Source organism: Trachypithecus francoisi, unplaced genomic scaffold (assembly GCF_009764315.1).
Source record: "Trachypithecus francoisi isolate TF-2019V2 unplaced genomic scaffold, Tfra_2.0 Lachesis_group14, whole genome shotgun sequence".
Classification (NCBI taxonomy): Eukaryota; Metazoa; Chordata; class Mammalia; order Primates; family Cercopithecidae; genus Trachypithecus; species Trachypithecus francoisi.
The window spans coordinates 39981900-39998497 of record NW_022681459.1 but is presented as its reverse complement, the minus strand read 5'-3'; the positions used below and the strand labels follow the sequence as shown (position 1 = coordinate 39998497).

General features: G+C 53.4%; 1 protein-coding gene across 1 annotated transcript; it reads right to left on the bottom strand.

Annotated features, from left to right (window-relative positions):
- Nucleotides 1-107: 107 nt before the first annotated feature.
- Nucleotides 108-16517, bottom strand: LRRC74B (leucine rich repeat containing 74B). The gene is made up of 9 exons (XM_033232851.1): nt 16281-16517; nt 14922-15064; nt 14405-14537; nt 13259-13465; nt 8875-8984; nt 7450-7565; nt 5725-5803; nt 3714-3809; nt 108-263 (listed from the first exon to the last, which is right to left on the bottom strand). Exons 1-9 carry the CDS (start codon nt 16417-16419, stop codon nt 108-110), a joined length of 1179 nt encoding a protein of 392 aa, XP_033088742.1. The 5' UTR covers nt 16420-16517.
- Nucleotides 16518-16598: the final 81 nt, after the last annotated feature.

Here is a 16598-nt window from a genome sequence, read left to right as displayed (position 1 = left end):
GGGGACTCAGTGTAGACACAAGTGGCAACAAGGCCTCGTGAGTCAAAGAGCTCCTCACACTGGAGGTCAAAGCAACTGATTGGAGATGAGGAAGCCGCACTCCAAGGTCACTTAGAGACAGACGCTGGCAGGGCTGGTCTGAAGACTGGCAGCAACTCCTTTTTATACTCCACTCTGCAAGCACCAGTCTTTATGCAGAGCTCTGGAAGAATTCCCTTCACTGAGCTAGCAAGGCCATCAAACTCTGCGTTCACCTGGATATCCTGAGGAGACACCCATTACAAGGATGAACTTTATTACTATCTGAGAACTTGACCATTTTTCACTCACACACACAAGGTCTCAGAGAAGCTCCTTCGGGCGGCTTCTCCCCTGTGGATGACAATCTCATACCCGCAAACTAGTAAGATCCAGGAGAGAAGGGGACAATGGGGCACGTTTAAAGTCCTGCTGTATTTATTTATTTAGAAATGGGATGGTACTCTGTCACCAGGCTGGAGTGCAGTGGCTCCATCATAGCTCACTTCATCCCTAAGCTCCTGGACTCGAGCTATCCTCTCGCTTAAGCCTCCAGAATAGCGGGGACTACAGGTGCCCACCACCATGCCCGGCTATGCTGTGTTTCCAGATCTAGGGGCTGGTTACATAGACACCTATGCCGTTTGTGAAAATTCTCCAAGCTCTATGCTTAATCTTTGTGCATTTTTCAGCATAAATGTTGTTCCTCAATCAAAAAACCAAGGGGTTGTTAGAACAGAACTGGCACTGATTAAGTCCTTCTCTGTGCAAGGCCTTTCCCTCAGGTCTGTCATCTCAGCTGAAGTTCATGATGGCCTTGGGGGGTAAACGTTAGCCCCATTTCACAAAAACACAAGTCTGAGCCCAGGGAAAGATTTTCCTTGAACTATAAGTCTTCAAAACTATTTCCCTCAAAGCCCAGAATAAAATCTGCGCTAGTCAGATTATACTAGTGATAACAGATAACAACAGTTAAGGAATAGAAAATAGAATATTCGATTCAGGCTAATTGTTTTTCTTTGTGTTTTTGTTTTGTTTATTTGTTTTTGAGATGGAGCCTCGCTCTGTCACGCAGGCTGGAGTGCAATGAAACGGTCTCGGCTCACTGCAACCTCTGCTTTCTGGTTCAAGCGATTCTCCTGCCTCAGCCTCCTGAGTAGCTGAGGTTACAGGGGGGTACCACCACATCCAGCTTACAACACAGAGTTTCACTCTTGTTGCCCAGGCTGGAGTGCAATGGTGCAATCTTAGCTCCCTGCAACCTCCGCTTCCTGAGTTCAAGTGATTTTCCAGCCTCAGCCTCCCGAGTAGCTGGGATTACAAGTGCATACCACTATGCCTGGCTAATTTTTGTATTTTTAGTAGAGACAGGGTTTCACCATGTTGGCCAGGCTGATCTCGAACTCCTGACCTCAGGTGATCTGCCTGCCTTGGCCTCCCAAAGTTCTGGGATTACAGGCATGAGTCACCAACTCTGGCCACATTTTTGTATTATTAGTAAAGACAGGTTTTGCCATGTTGGCCAGGGTGGTCTCGAACTCCTGACCTCAGGTGATCCACCTGCCTTGGCCTCCCGAGGTCCTGGGATTATAAGCTTGAACCATCATGCCCAGCCCAGGCTAGTTATTGATTGATTGTTTACGATTCTTTGACTCAGAATCTTGTCCAGGATCCCACATTGATAGACACAGGATTTGGTCCCAAACCTGAACTGATTCCAAAGCCCATGGCATTCCCATGAGACTAGAGGCTTCTGATAATGACCATACATTGTGTCAAGTAAGTATATATTTGGGTAGGATAATGCCATATGTCATTCTATTTCTTTTAGAATGACAGATCCAGGGCTGACAGGAATTCTCAGAGCAGCAGGCACATGGTTAAGGCAAGAACAGGCCGTTAGAAGGAAACGGTAAGGATGTTTGACGTCGGTTGTCCCAAACCTGAATAATCGAAACTACACACACACATTTCTGGAAAGGCTTTGACTCAAGTCTGGGTTGAAAAAAATCAGGGTTAGAATCAGCACTGATTTGTAACTCAACTTTTTTGTTTCCTTCTTTTTTTATATTTTTTGAGACAGAGTCTGGCTCTGTTGCCCAGGCTGGAGTACAGTGGCACAATCATAGCTCGCTGAAGCCACAAACTCCCGGGATCAAGTGATCCTCCTGCTTCAGTCTTCTGAGTACCCGAAACTACGGGTATGTGACACATGTCTGGCTAACTTTTTAAAAAGCTTTTTGTAGAGATGGGGATCTTGCTGTGTTGCCCAGGATAGTCTTGAACTCTGGGCTTTAAGGGATCCTCCCACCTCAGCCTCCCAAGGTGCTGAGATTATAGGTGTGAGCCACCTCACCAGGCACTTTTCCTACATTAAAAATCAAAATTTACCGGCCGGGCGTGGTGGCTCAAGCCTGTAATCCCGGCACTTTGGGAGGCTGAGACGGGCGGATCACGAGGTCAGGAGATTGAGACAATCCTAGCTAACCCGGTGAAACCCCGTCTCTACTAAAAATACAAAAAACTAGCCGGGTGAGGTGGCGGGCGCCTGTAGTCCCAGCTACTCGGGAGGCTGAGGCAGGAGAATGGCGTCAACCCGGGAGGCGGAGCTTGCAGTGAGCCGAGATCCGGACACTGCACTTCAGCCTGGGCGACAGAGCGAGACTCCGTCTCAAAAAAAAAAAAAAAAATCAAAATTTACCAGGCTCAATGGCTCATGTCTGTAATCCCAGCACTTGGGAGGCCAAGGTGGTTGGATCGCCTGAGGTCAGGAGTTCAAGACCAGCCTGGCCAACCTGGTGAAACCCCATCTCTACTAAAAAAAATACAAAAAAAAAAAAAAAAATTAAGCCGGGCATGGTGACATACGCCTGTAATCCCAGCTACTTGGGAGGCTGAGGCAGGAGAATTGCCTGAACCTGGGAGCTGGAAGTTGCAGAGAGCTGAGATAGCACCACTGCACTCTAGCCTGCGTGACAGAGTGAGACTCCATCTCAAAAAAAAAAAAAATCAAAATTGACCCAAGACATAAGAAACCACGGCACAAGGATCACTTGAGTTCAGAAGTTTGAAACCAGCCTGGGCAACATAGCAAGCGCCCATCTCTAAAAAGAAATTAGCCAGGTATGGTGACCTGTGCCTGTACTTCCAGCTACTTGGCGAGCTTAGACAGGAGGACCACTTGAGCCAAGGAATTTGAGACTGTAGTGAGCTATGATCACACCACTGCACTGCAGCTGGGTGATAGAGTGAGACCCTGACTCAAAAAAAGTGGCAGAATTGAATGAAAAGGGATCCTAATCTCTCTCACAGCCACTCAAGTGAACCTTCCAGCACCACAGTCTACCTGCAGACAGTCGGGGGAGGGGCAGAGGGCAGCCTTGCAGGTGCAACTGCAGATCTAAACCTCAGTGGATAGGGAGCATCGTGCCCAGACCTCCACTTATCCTCTCTCAGCCAATGAAGAACCCAGGCAGAGGCCCCAGGCAAGATCCCGCAGAACCACCAGTCCAGAGGGGGCAGAGCCGAGTGGCACCATGCCTGCATTCAGGTCCCTACTGCAACTCTGCCTCTGCCACGCCGTGTGTCTGGGCAGGGCTCTTGATTTCTCTGACCCTCACTTTCTTCTTCTAAAATGATGATACCTCACAGGGCTGTTGGGAGGATCAGAAACGAGGTTTATAAAATTCTCTTACTGAGAAATCCAGCAGCTCCAGGGCAGAGGCTGGATTGTCCTGGACAGACTTGAGGAGACCAAAGCAGCCTTCACTTCGCATGGGATTCCTGGACACCTAAGAAACACGCACACAAAGCTGCGAGAAGCCGGATCTAGGGAGGCCAGAGAGCAATGTGAAAGGGAAGGAGGGGCTCCTCATCTCTGAGGACACAGCTACTATGGCCACACTGTCTCAGCTCAGAAGGTGTCTCCATCAGACAGTCAGACAGAATGTTCTGGTGCGGCTGCTGGGCCAGAGAAGGGAGGAAGGGAGAGGCCTCTGACTGATACAGACACACAAGACACACTCTTGCCTTTAAGAACTTGCCTGCTGGGGAGAGGGGAGGGAAAGGAAGCATCATGAAATGTGGTGTGATCAGCGCAGTGAGTATGCACCAGCTGCCCTGGGAGGGAAAGGCTGGGAGGGGAGGTGTATCTGGGTAGGGCTCAGCTGAGCTTCCCAGGTGAGGTGGCTGTAGCTGGACATTTCAGCAAGAACAGCAGAGGAACAAAGGCAGGGGTGAAAAATAGTACCGTGTGTGTGTGTGTGTGTGTGTGTGTGTGTGTGTACTCCGAGCTTGGGGTGAGAGAGCACTGAACTTGGAAGAGAGGGGCTGGCAGAGCCCAGATCCCCTATGACATGCTATGTTACTTTTTTTTTTTTTTAAGACACAGTCATGCTCTGTCGCCCAGCCTGGAGTGCAGGGGTGAGATCTCAGCTCGCTGCAACCTCCGCCTACTGGGTTCAAAGGATCCTCCTGCCTCAGCCTCCAGAGTAGCTGGGATTATAGGTGTGCGCCACCACATCTGGCTAATTTTTTACGTTTTCAGTAGAGACAGGGTTTCACCATGTTGGTCAATCTGGGCTCAAACTCCTGACCTCAGGCGCCTGCTTCAGCCTCTTGAAGTTCTGGGACTATTGGCATGAGCCACCACACCCAGTTCCCCATGACAAAATGCACTCGAAGCTTGGGTTTATCCAGAGGGGATAAAACTCCAACAGTTTTCAGGCAGGGCATGTTTCTGGTTTAGAAAGGTCACTGGGTAGCAGGTGGGAAGGAAGGACTGTAGCCAGGAACCCTGCAAGTTCACAGAAGCTGAGAGGGGAATTCAGAAGAGGGAGGAGTCAGCAGGGTGAGCCCCTGCAGAGGGTGGGAGGGAGGGTGTGGAAAAGGGAGGGGCAAGCAGGCTCTGGGCCCCAGCTGGTGACTTGGGAAGAAGGAGACCCCACCAGGAGGCGGCCCTTAGAGGTGGGTGATGCATTCAGGTTGGACTCTCACATTCCCACGCGACTTTGGGACATTTAGAAGACTGTCTAGGAGGTGACTGGAAACGCAGGTCTACGGTTCAGAGAGGTCCGGGTTCCTGTGGGGCAGGGAGCAGGGGAGGAGAGCTATGGGAGAAGCCCAGGGAAGGCTGGGGTGGGGAGCTGAGGGTGGACAGAGCTGGGTGTCCATACCCAGCTGGCAATGCTGTCCCCCAGCACGTACCTGCTGTGGGCACAGTGGTCCCCTGGGGACCTGCTCCCCAATCGCCTCCCTCCTGTGTCTGTCTTCTGCTCTCTGTCTTGCTCAGCACTCCCTCCCCACCTGCAAACCCAGGGGAAGGACCCCAGCTGGAAACACCAGGCCTCAGGTCAGCCTGAGCAGCGGCCAGCGCAACACCTGGGTGGGGCCTGGGTCCCAGCAAGGCCAGAGGAAAGGCAGGGGAGAAGATGAGGGAGACACAAGGGGTGCCCAGCCACCTTCAGCAGAGTAGCACCCCAGCCCACAGAGGAGGAAGGGCAGCAAGAAGATGTGGGAGAGAAGCTGGGAGGGAGGAAGGGGAGAAGAGGAGGGCCAGGCCCCAGATGCAGGGTGAGTGGCAAGGGAGCGAGCCAGCCTGTGTGCACCTGCCCGCTGCCCCTGGGTGGGAGCTGTGGGGGAGGGATCTGTGTGCACTGGTACAGGGCAGGTCTGTGCTGGGGTCTCAGTCATCAGGCTGGCACTCACTACAAGAATCCTCAGTGTCTGGTTGACCCGGAGACCCAGGCCCAGGCTCAGGGCTCCCATCGCAGAGATGCGGTTGTTGCTGCAACAAAGACAACAGATACATGCCTTGTGCAACCTTCCAAGCAGCCGTGCAGAGCCCACTGCCCCAGGGTGCCCACTGGAGTTGCCATTGCAGCCACCAGGTTGGGTCTCTCATTCCAGCCCTCCACTCACCGCAGGAACCCTGGACAGGTCAACAGGTAAAAGGTGGAGATGACACCGTTCAGAGGGATCACGCAGCAAACACGCCTAAAGCGTCCCTGTCCTGGTGGACACCAGCTGCCGCTCCCTGGCCCTCTGAGCTCTGCAAGTGCTCCCACGTGTTCTGCCCGAGCTGGCATCTCATGCCTATCACCATGACAACGCCTGTTCCAGAAAATCACCTAGCTTCTGTCCAAGGCCTCTCCTCCTCCTGCTGTTCCCAAACTCCAGGGCTCAGCACCACCCTGGACCACTTTGTCTCCGGAGCCAGTCCCACTTCCCTTTCACTTCTCAGACCCCAGCTCTGGCTGCACCTCCATTTTCAGCCTCTGTGGCTGCCCCTAGTCTTAGCTCCTCCCATGGGGAGGAAAGTTGGGCAGGATTGAGTGGGGCCTTCTCGCCCACAGGGAGCTGCCCCTGGGAAGGGTCTCAGTCACAGCAGCCCATGACCTCCCTGGCCTCTGGCCCATGACCTCCCTGGCATCCACCTCTTTTCTTCCTTCTGGGCTTGTGCCTCCTGGCTAGGCTGGGACACTGCCTGGCCTGGAGGAGCCCCTCACACAGGGCATGCTCCAGTAGCCACGTGCTGAGCAAAACAGGCACTGGGGCCCACTTGTCAGGGTCCTGCCTTGCCCCATCCAGACTAGGCTAATTTTTCTCCCTCTGTTGCTCAGGCTGCAATGCAGCGACATGATGACAGCTCACTGCAGCCTGAACTCCTGAATCCTAGACTCAAGCAATCCTCCTGCCTCAGCCTCCCAAGTACCAGGAATGATAGGTGTATGCCACCGGAAATGGACAATTTTTAGATTTTGCGTAGAAATGGAGTCATGCTATGTTGCCTAGCCTGGTCTCAAAATCCTGTCCTTAATGGATCCTCCCACCTCAGCCTTCCGAAGTCCTAGGATTACAGGTGTGAGCCACAGAATCTGGCCTTGGCTCATCTGCAAGGGAGGAAAGCTTGCATGGAGCACCCGCCATGCACCAGGCTCTGCGGGAGATGCTTTATACACCGTGTGCAATTTGCAGCCATCTGCCTGTGCTGTAGGAATCACAGGTCTCTATGTAATAGTGAGGAACTCCCCATGACTGTAATTCCAGCACTTTGGGAGGCTGAGGCGGGAAGACTGCTTCAGCCCAAGAGTTCAAGGCCAGCAGGAGACTGTCTCTACAAAAAAGAAAAAATTAGCCAGGCTTGGTGACATACTCTTGTGGTCCCAGCTACTTGGGAGGCTGAGGTGGCGGGATTGCTTGAGCCTGGAAGGTCAAGGCTGCAGTGAGCCATGATCACATCACTGCACTCTAGCCTGGGCAGTAAAGCAAGATGCTGTTTTAAATCAATACATAAAATTATAAACTCCAGCGATAAGGATGATAGAGCTGCTCTGGGACTGTGGCTCAAGCCCCGTCACAGGTAGACCGTGTGGATCAGCAGCAAGATCATGGAGCCCACGATTCCTGGAGTGTCCCCACAGGGATCCTCACCTCATGTTGAGTTCCTCCAACACGTTGTTGGCCTTGAGAGCCTCACCCACTGCAGAGGCTCCAGGATCCCCAAAGCCATTGTATGAGATGTCTAGAACTTTCAGGAAGATGTTTGCCTAGAATACCGAAGAGTGAAGTCATGAGACCCCGTCTGACAGTGGAGCAAGCCAGGGTGCCACAGCCTCAGAGACCAGGAGTACTGAGGAGCAAAGATAAGGGATAAAGGGCAGAAGGCGAGAGGCTCCAAGGAAGGGTCAGGAAAGTGCCATGCAGACCCCCCGGTGGCTACAGATTGGATGATGGCGGTCAACAGAGCCCAGTGGCCCAGAGCACAACAGGAAAGGACCGGTGTAGACGTGAATGGCCCTCAGAGAGACTGGCAGGGATGTGTGCAGAGCAGCAGCAGGCCCCAGAAACATTGAACGGACTCCACACCCACTTAATGGCTCTAGAGGGCAGGGATCCCAAGATCCAGTGAACAGCTGTTGGATGAAACCTGCCCAGGGTACTGTGATGGGAAGAACGGTAGGTGCTCCGGCAAGACAGAATGTGTCATGCCACCTTGTGGGGCAGGACCCCAAGGTCAGCCCCTGTATCAGGGCAAGACAGCAGCTGCCATGGCCTGAGGAGGACTCCACAGGGTATCTGGCACTAGGGACATTGCAGGCACCTTGTACCACCCTAGCACCAGCTTGAGCCGCCCATTCTCGAGCCCTATGAGCCACAACATGGAAGGGAACGGTGGGTGTTTGAGAGGCTGTGCTGGCATCCAAGGGTGCAAGGTCTTATCTCAGGAAACCACCTGCCTATGCCCAACAGTGAGCATGTGTCACCAGACTGCACAGATGTCCCTTCCCAGCTGGGTGTCTGTGGTGTCTAGGGAAGGTGCAAGACATTCAACAGTGACCCTTCAGGAAATGATATGACAGTGAACACAGCGTATTGTGGTCACTAAGTGAAGCCAGGAAAATTAAAATCACCTAAAGAAACAGTCTTTAAGCTCTGCTTAAAAGATCCAAGGTTCGGCCGGGCACGGTGGCTCACGCCTGTAGTCCCAGCACTTTGGGAGGCCGAGGCGGGTGGATCACGAGGTCACGAGTTAGAGACCATCCTGGCTAACATGGTGATAACCCCGTCTCTACTAAAAATACAAAAAAATTAGCTGGGCGTGGTGGCGGGCGCCTGTAGTCCCAGCTACTAGGGAGACTGAGGCAGGAGAATGGCATGAACCCGGGAGGCAGAGCTTGCAGTGAGCTGAGATAGTGCCACTGCACTCCAGCCTGGGAGACAGAGCAAGACTCTGTCTCAAAAAAAAAAAAAAGATCCAAGGTTCATTTCCGAAGAGCTGCAGAGACAGGGAGCTGGCCCCTGGGAGACAGGCACCAGCAGACAGGTTGCAGGGATGACTAGGTGGGGGCTTCATACCTCCAGTCCCCTGGCAAATGCCACAGCTCCTGGGCCTCGGAGGTGATTCCAGCTCACGTTAAGTTCGGTGAGTCCAGTGTTTTCTGCCAGGGCTGGTCCGAGTGTCTCCCCTTCAGAAACACCAAGAGAGACCTTCTGACTCACTCTCTTCACTCCTTCAAAAGATCGCACTGATGCCCACTGTGTGCTGAGCCTCTGCTGGGCAGGAGGGTCACAGACATGAAACTGACATGGGCCTGCCATGCCTTAAGGAACTCACATTTCATGGGGAAAATACAAATACAAATGTATGGGATGTGAGCTATTCATTTAGACTGCAAAGAGGGAGGCATGGGAACAGAGTGGTGGCTAACCTGTCTTGCGGACAGTCAGGAAAGAGGACAGAGGAGATAACTCAGGACTGAGGAATTCCTGACGGGCTTGTGCATGCACAGTGGGGAGGAGGCACAGGAAAGTGCAAATGGCAGAGGCACCTGTGGAAATGCATGCAGGCTTGGAGCTGGGGCTGGGGAGGGGGAAGCCAGTGAGGTGAGGAAGGAGTAACAGGCACTTGAGAGATGCTGAGGGGCCTTGAGTGCCAAGCTAAGGGGCTTAGGCAGCACATACAAGTGGCAAGGAGTCAGGGAGGGCCTTAAGAAGCGATGAGGCTGGACTAGCATTTCAGCAAGTGGCAGGTGTCCAGGATAGACTGGGCTGGGTGGGGGCAGAGGCAAAAGGCTGGGGGACCAGGTAGAAGGCTGGTGCCATAGGGTAGGCACGAGGTGACAGGGCTGGCACAGCTGTGATACAGAGGAGATGGGGGTGGTAGAGAAAGGAAGGTGAAAGCCAGGCAGTGGTGTGTGCCTGTGGTCCCAGCGACTTGGGAGGCTGAGGCAGGAGAATTTCTTGAGGCCAGGAGTTCAAGACCAGCCTGGACAAAAAAGGGAGACCTGGAAATGAAGGCGGAGCAACATGGCCGAACAGAACCCTCCAGCAGTCATCCCACAACCCTCACAGAACACCAAAGAGAACATGTGGGGAAAAGGAAGAGAGATTAGACTGTTACTGTGCCTATGTAGAAAGAAGTAGACATAAGAAACTCCATTTTGTTCTGTACTAAGAGAAATTCTTCTGCCTTGAGATGCTGTTAATCTGTAACCCTACCCCCAACCCTGTGCTTGCAGAGACATGTGCTGTGTTGATTCAAGGTTTAATGGATTTAGGGCTGTGCAGGATGTGCTTTGTTAAAGAAGTGCTTGAAGGCAGTATGCTTGTTAAAAGTCATCACCATTCTCTAACGTCAGGTACCCAGGGACACAATACACTGCGGAAGGGAAGGCCGCAGGGACCACTGCCAAGGAAAGCCAGGTGTTGTCCCAGGTTTTCCCCCATGCGATAGCCTGAGATATGGCCTCCTGGGAAGGGAAAGACCTGACCTTAAAGGGCCTGTGCCTCTTTGCAGTTGAGAAAAGAGGAAGGCATCTGTCCCCTGCTCATCCCTGGGAATAGAATGTCTCCGTGTAAAACCCAATTGTATGTTCTATTTACTGAGATAGGAGAAAACTGCCTTAGGGCCAGAGGTGAGCCCTGCTAGTGGCAATACTGCTCTTTAATGCACTGAGATGTTTGTGTACTCCCACATCAAAGCACAGCACCTTTCCTTAAACTTATTTATCACACAAACATCTTTGCTCACATGTGCTGACCCTCTCCCCACTATTATCCTATTGTCCTGCCACATTCCCCTCTCCCAGATGGTAGAGATAATGATCAATCAATACTGAGGGAACTCAGAGACCAGTGCCAGCTGGTGGGCAGGGATCCTCCCTATGCTGAGTGCAGGTCCCCTGGGCCCACTGTTCTTTCTCTATGTGTCTTTTTTTTTTTTTTTTGAGACGGAGTCTTGCTCTGTCGCCCTGGCTGGAGTGCAGTGGCCGGATCTCAGCTCACTGCAAGCTCCGCCTCCCGGGTTTACACCATTCTCCTGCCTCAGCCTCCCGAGTAGCTGGGACTACAGGCGCCCGCCACCTCGCCCGGCTAGTTTTTTTTTTTTTTTTTTTTGTATTTTTTTTTAGTAGAGACGGGGTTATCACCATGTTAGCCAGGATGGTCTCGATCTCCTGACCTTGTGATCCGCCCGTCTCGGCCTCCCAAAGTGCTGGGATTACAGGCTTGAGCCACCGCGCCCGGCCTCTCTATGTGTCTTATTGTCTCTGTGTCTTATTTCTTTTCTCAGTCTCTCGTCCCACCTGAAGAGAAACACCCACAGGTGTGGAGGGGCTGGCCCCCTTCACAAACATTTATATACATAAGAAAGCACCTGCATAAGACCCAGAAACCAGCTGCACATCACAGTACCTGCTTTTAACATCATAACAGGGAAACAGGCACTAAAGAGGAAAGAAAGATAGTCTTTTTGTTGTTGGTTTTTTTGTTGTTTTTTTTTTTTGAGACAGAGTCTCACTCTGTCGTCCAGGCTGGAGTGCAGTGGCACGATCTCGGCTCACTGCAAGCTCCGCCTCCCGGGTTCACGCCATTCTCCTGCCTCAGCCTCCTGAGTAGCTGGGACTCCAGGCGCCCGCCACCGCGCCCGGCTAATTTTTTGTATTTTTAGTAGAGACGGGGTTTCATCGTGGTCTCGATCTCCTGACCTTGTGATCCGCCCGCCTCAGCCTCCCAAAGTGCTGGGATTACAGGCGTGAGCCACCGCGCCCGGCTTTGTTGTTGTTAAGACATGGTCTCACTCTGTTGCCCAACCTGGAGTGCAGCGGGACAATCACGGCTCACTGCAGCTTTGGCATCCTGGGCTCAAGCAATTCTCCTACCTCAGCCTCCTGACTGAGACTACAGGCACAGGCCACCACTTGGGGCTTTTTTTGTTTTTTGTTTTTTGTTTTTTTTTTTGAAACAGAGTCTCACTCTGTCACCCAGGGCTAATTTTTTAAATTATTTGTTATCACCACTGGGGCTCCCTATGTTGCCCAGTTTGGTTTCGAACTCCTGGCCTCAAGCAATCTTGGCCCCTCAACCTCCCAAAGTGTTGGCATTACAGATAGCCACAGTGCCCTGCCAAGCCTCACTTTTAATTTCACTGACTTCTTGCAATCATTTTCTTAGAAGGCAAACTGGCTCTCTGGCAGTTACATGCCAGGGCCAATTCTCACAGGCCAAGGCTGATGTCACCCCACTTGCTCTAAGCTGCTTGAGACAGAGAAGTGCTTCTGAAAAGACAATTCTCAGCCAGGCGCAGTGGCTCATGACTAATCCCAGCACTTTAGGAGCCTGAGGTGGGCGGATCACAAGGTCAGGGGTTCGAGACCAGCCTGACCAACATGGTGAAACCCCATCTCTACTAAAAATACAAAAATTAGTCGGGTATAGTCACGCGCGCCTGTAATCCCAGCTACTCAGGAGGCAGGAGAATTGCTTGAACATGGGAGGTGGAGGTTGCAGTGAGCAGAGATCACACCATTGCACTCCAGCCTAGGTGACACAGTGAGACTCCACTCCGTCTCAAAGGAAAAAAAAAACGGTTTTTGTTCTTTTGAAAATGTTCCTGGGGCAACCATTAACATGCAGATTCACCGGCATTCCCCTAAGAGTTTGGTTCAGCAGGTCCAGGGCCAGCATCTGCATGCCTAACCCAGGGTCCCAGGTGATCCTTACTATTATCAGACCATTTGAGGAGAGGCAGGTAGAAGTACATATTCCTGGCAAGGCAGATAGCTCCTGCATATGCTCAGGGGCATGACAGTGATGAGATCAAGGAATCCCAACATGTCTGCTACCTCACTTGGAACAAAATCTTCACCCTTTTTGCCACAGCCTGTAGCCCTGCAGCCCCCTCTGCCCTCTCCACCCCACAGCCTGGCCACGCTTCCCTGGCTGCCTAGCCTAGTCACACTGCTGTCTGCCAGTCTGCGAAACAGGCCCGCATGCTCACTGTTCCTCTGCTTGAAATGCTCTCCCTCTGATCTTGCCAAGGCTGACTCCTTCCCACTCTGCACATTTCAGCTTAAATGTCACCTCACAGAGGCCTCCCCAGCCACCTCTTTAAAGCAGGGGGTCCCCATTCTTCTCTAGAAGCAGAAACTATTTGTTTCTTCTGAGAATGATGTTGTCAACACTGTTCCTTGAGGCCAGGAACTTGGTTTGTTCAAGGTGGATCCCTGGTGGCTAAGTCAGTATGCAGCACATACAGCAGTGGGCAATGAGATATTTGTGGAAGGAATGAAGAGTTCTGTGTGGCGGGAGTGGAAGAGGAGTGGGGCAAGGTGGGGTGTGGGGAGCCGGAGCCAGAGCACATGCTCCCTGGTGATGTGCAGTGCGGTCCTGCCAACCTCCACCCACCCCTGTCCCAGGAAGCTGAGTTTTTATGGCCCATGGTGCCCTGGGCAGGTGTTACCTGCTTGCTCATTCAGCTGGTTATAGCTCAGGTCCAGGGACTTCAGGTCTGTGTGGGCCAGCAGGAGTTCAGCAAGGTACTGGGCCGCCTGCTCCTCCAGGCCATTCCCTGACAGCTGTATCTTCTGCATGGCCCGGTTGATGGTGAAAGCAGCACAGAGGGCCTGGGCTCCTGCCACTCCCAGCTGGTTCTCCGACAGGTCTACATCTGGGGGATGGAGCCACTCCTCAGCCAGTGGGATGCAAAGCCAGGCACCCCCCTACACACCCTCCTCCCTCTTCTACCATCCCCCAAACCTCCAGGTCTGAGGCAGAGGAAGGCACCTTACAGGTTACTGTTCTGGGGTTGCATGGTGGCTCTGGCTCCCAATGGCTGGGTCCCCTCTGCCCCTGACGTCCCCCTCCCTGTGTGTCCACGAGCTTCTGTGTCAAGTGGTTAAAACCGCCTACCTCTTGGTACTGTAGAGACTGCTGTGGTGGGGGATAGCCACCCCGTCAATGACTGTGTCTGGCAGTGATATCACCACGTACTTCAGAAGCCCTCACAGCCCCACTGCCAGGATTGGCAATAATAGCCCAGGTGGCCATGCATGGAGCACTTACATGGGTCACACACTCTGCTGACCACTTCAGGAGTGCGTTTCACTTCATGCTCACCACAGCCCCAAGCTCATAAGATATTGTGGGGGCCATTTCACAGATTGGAAACTGAGCTGCTTTCATAAGTCACCCTGTTTTCTCAGTGGCAGAGCCAGCATTTGGATTCAGCTCCAATGAACTCACACCTTGCCCACCCCTTTCTTGAACTTCCCAGTCTGCAACTCTCTGTGTTGCAGGACTTTCCACCCTGCATTCAGGCACTGGGAGTCTCTTATGTGCAGGGCAGGGCAGGAGAATGGGTGCCAGCTAGCAAGGAAGGAGAGTGGTGGGGTGGGGTGGGTGAGGAAGGGACTTGTATCCAGCATTGACTGTAAGCAGAGGGTTTAACTCCACCCCACATGCCCCCTCCTGTGATGAGGCCCCTCCTCTATCCACCAGCAACACCAGCAGGCCCCAGGTAACATGGCCCAGCTTTCAGGGATGGAGGCACATCCCTGAGGATAGGGAGGACTGACGCCTGCCCACCTGCCCCAGGCCCAGCACCTACCACGGATGCTGCTGCTCTTGCTCAGGGCATCTGCCAGGGCCTCTGCACCCGCCCCACAGAGCCCATTGTCCCAGAGTTCCAGCCGCTTGACATATGGATTGGAGCTCAACGAGGAAGCCAGAGCCCGGGCGCCCTGGGACAGACAAAGCAAACACACTGGCCACTATCCTGGCTCATGCTCCAGGGCTCAGCCCACTCCATGTCCCCGACCTGGAAAGTACCCCGCTTCCTACCTGCCTAAGGGACACCTGCTTCTCCTTTTAGGCCCCGCCCAGGTCTCCCCCTACTCCCACCTCTCCCAGATCCCCCAGTGGGTTAGAAGCTTGCAGGCTCCCCAACCCTTAATGCCATCTGTCATAGCCTCAATCCCATCTGTCTCCCAGATGTGGAGGGTAGGGCATGACTGGCACAGGCAGAAGCTGGTAAGTATAGGGGACAGACTCAAGGGCACTCTCATGGCTGTTGTCTCCTGGGGCCTCTCCCTGTAAGCCTGGACCCAGTGTCCTTCCAGTGGTACCTGGGGCCCCAGGCCACCATGCGGCAGGTTCAGCTCTGGGGTGCTCCCTTGGCACAGAAAGCAGAAGATGGGCACAATGCTATGGATCCGGCAGGACCTTAGGTAGAGGGTGTCCCCAACCAGTTCTCCAAGCCCATGGGTGCTTGGTAGGAGACAGCAGGATGAAGGTGAACCCCTGCATGGCTATAGCCACCTGCCTCCTCCCCTGCCCTGCATCACTACCTGGCCTATTGTTTGCCTCTAGAAGCACTGCTTCCTACACTCCTTGGGACCATTGCCTCCATGTGACAGATGGGAACATCCAGGCTAAGACAACGCAAATCTTTTCCTTAAAGTCATACAGCTGTCAAAAGAAAGCTGGACAACCTGGGCAACATAGCGAGATAAAAAATTATTTAAATTAGCCAGATGTGGTGGTTCCCTGTAGTCTCAGCGACTCAGGAGGCTGAGGCAGGAGGCTCACTGGAGTGCAGAGTTCAAAGCTGTAGTGTTGGCCGGGCGCGGTGGCTCAAGCCTGTAATCCCAGCACTTTGGGAGGCCGAGACGGGCGGATCACGAGGTCACAAGATCAAGACCATCCTGGCTAACACGGTGAAACCCCGTCTCTACTAAAAAATACAAAAAACTAGCCGGGCGAGGTGGCGGGCGCCTGTAGTCTCAGCTACTCAGGAGGCTGAGGCAGGAGAATGGCATGAACCCGGGAGGCGGAGCTTGCAGTGAGCTGAGATCTGGCCACTGCACTCCAGCCTGGGCGACAGAGCGAGACTCTGCCTCAAAAAAAAAAAAACAAAAAAAAAAACAAAGCTGCAGTGAGCTATGATCCTGCCACTGCACTGAAGCCTGGGTGACAGAGCAAGACCCTGGCTCTAATAAATAAATACATGAATAACGTACCACAGCTAGTGGTAGCCAATCCTGATAGAGTCAGGCCTCTGCCTATCTGATGCCGAATTGCACGCTGTGTCTTTTAACCTGGATTGCAGACCACAAATGTTTTGTAAACATTTTACGGGAGAAAAAACCGAAATAGTTCTAAATTCTATACATCCAGTAGCTTAGTTTTTCCTGTGGATTGGGAAAACCCAGCTCTAATTGCATTTCAGGGCGGGACAGCCCTCGGTGCACAGTCTGGCGGGATTTTGCATTTTAACCTCCTTCTGGAAGCGCCTTCTCATGGTAAAGTTAGTGATGCCGCCAGGAGCGCCGAGGGGAGGGCGAGGGGCTGGAGACGCCCCGCAGAGGGCTACGTGCCCTGCTGAACAGGGGTCTCCTGCCTCCTCGGCCTCAGCCCACCTCCCACAACCCCTGTGGGAGAAGCCTCCAAGGGGAGGAGGCGGGCCTGGCCCCTGCCCCGTGCACCTTCCGTCTCCGGGTCGGAGTCCGAATCGGCCTCGGGACCCTCCTTGGCCTCGGGGACCCCTGCAAGACGTCCGCAGGCCGCCGTCGCCTCTTCCTCCTGCTCTTCATCCTCCCCAGACCTCTCGCAGGAACCACTCATGGTTAAGCCCCTTTCGCAGCCTCAGACCCTCAGGCGAAGACCGCTTGCCGCCTCACCTAGAGCGCGGCCCGGGGATGTGGGCGGAGTCTGCGGCTGCGCTGACCAATCGAATGTGGCGTCCATCGACTGGCGTCCGCCACGGCAATTAGCGACGGGCTCCCTAGCGGCGGTCGCCCCGG

Bases quoted from the DNA above. Each gene is read 5' to 3' on its own strand.
- LRRC74B (XM_033232851.1), bottom strand. From the start codon at position 16,419: ATGAGTGGTTCCTGCGAGAGGTCTGGGGAGGATGAAGAGCAGGAGGAA. The intron at 13,466-14,404 runs GTAGGTGCTGGG...TCCATCCCCCAG, and splicing joins CAAGAGCAGCAGCATCCGTG to ATGTAGACCTGTCGGAGAAC. The intron at 264-3,713 runs GTAAGAGAATTT...GTGTCTCCTCAG, and splicing joins TGGAGCTGCTGGATTTCTCA to GATATCCAGGTGAACGCAGA.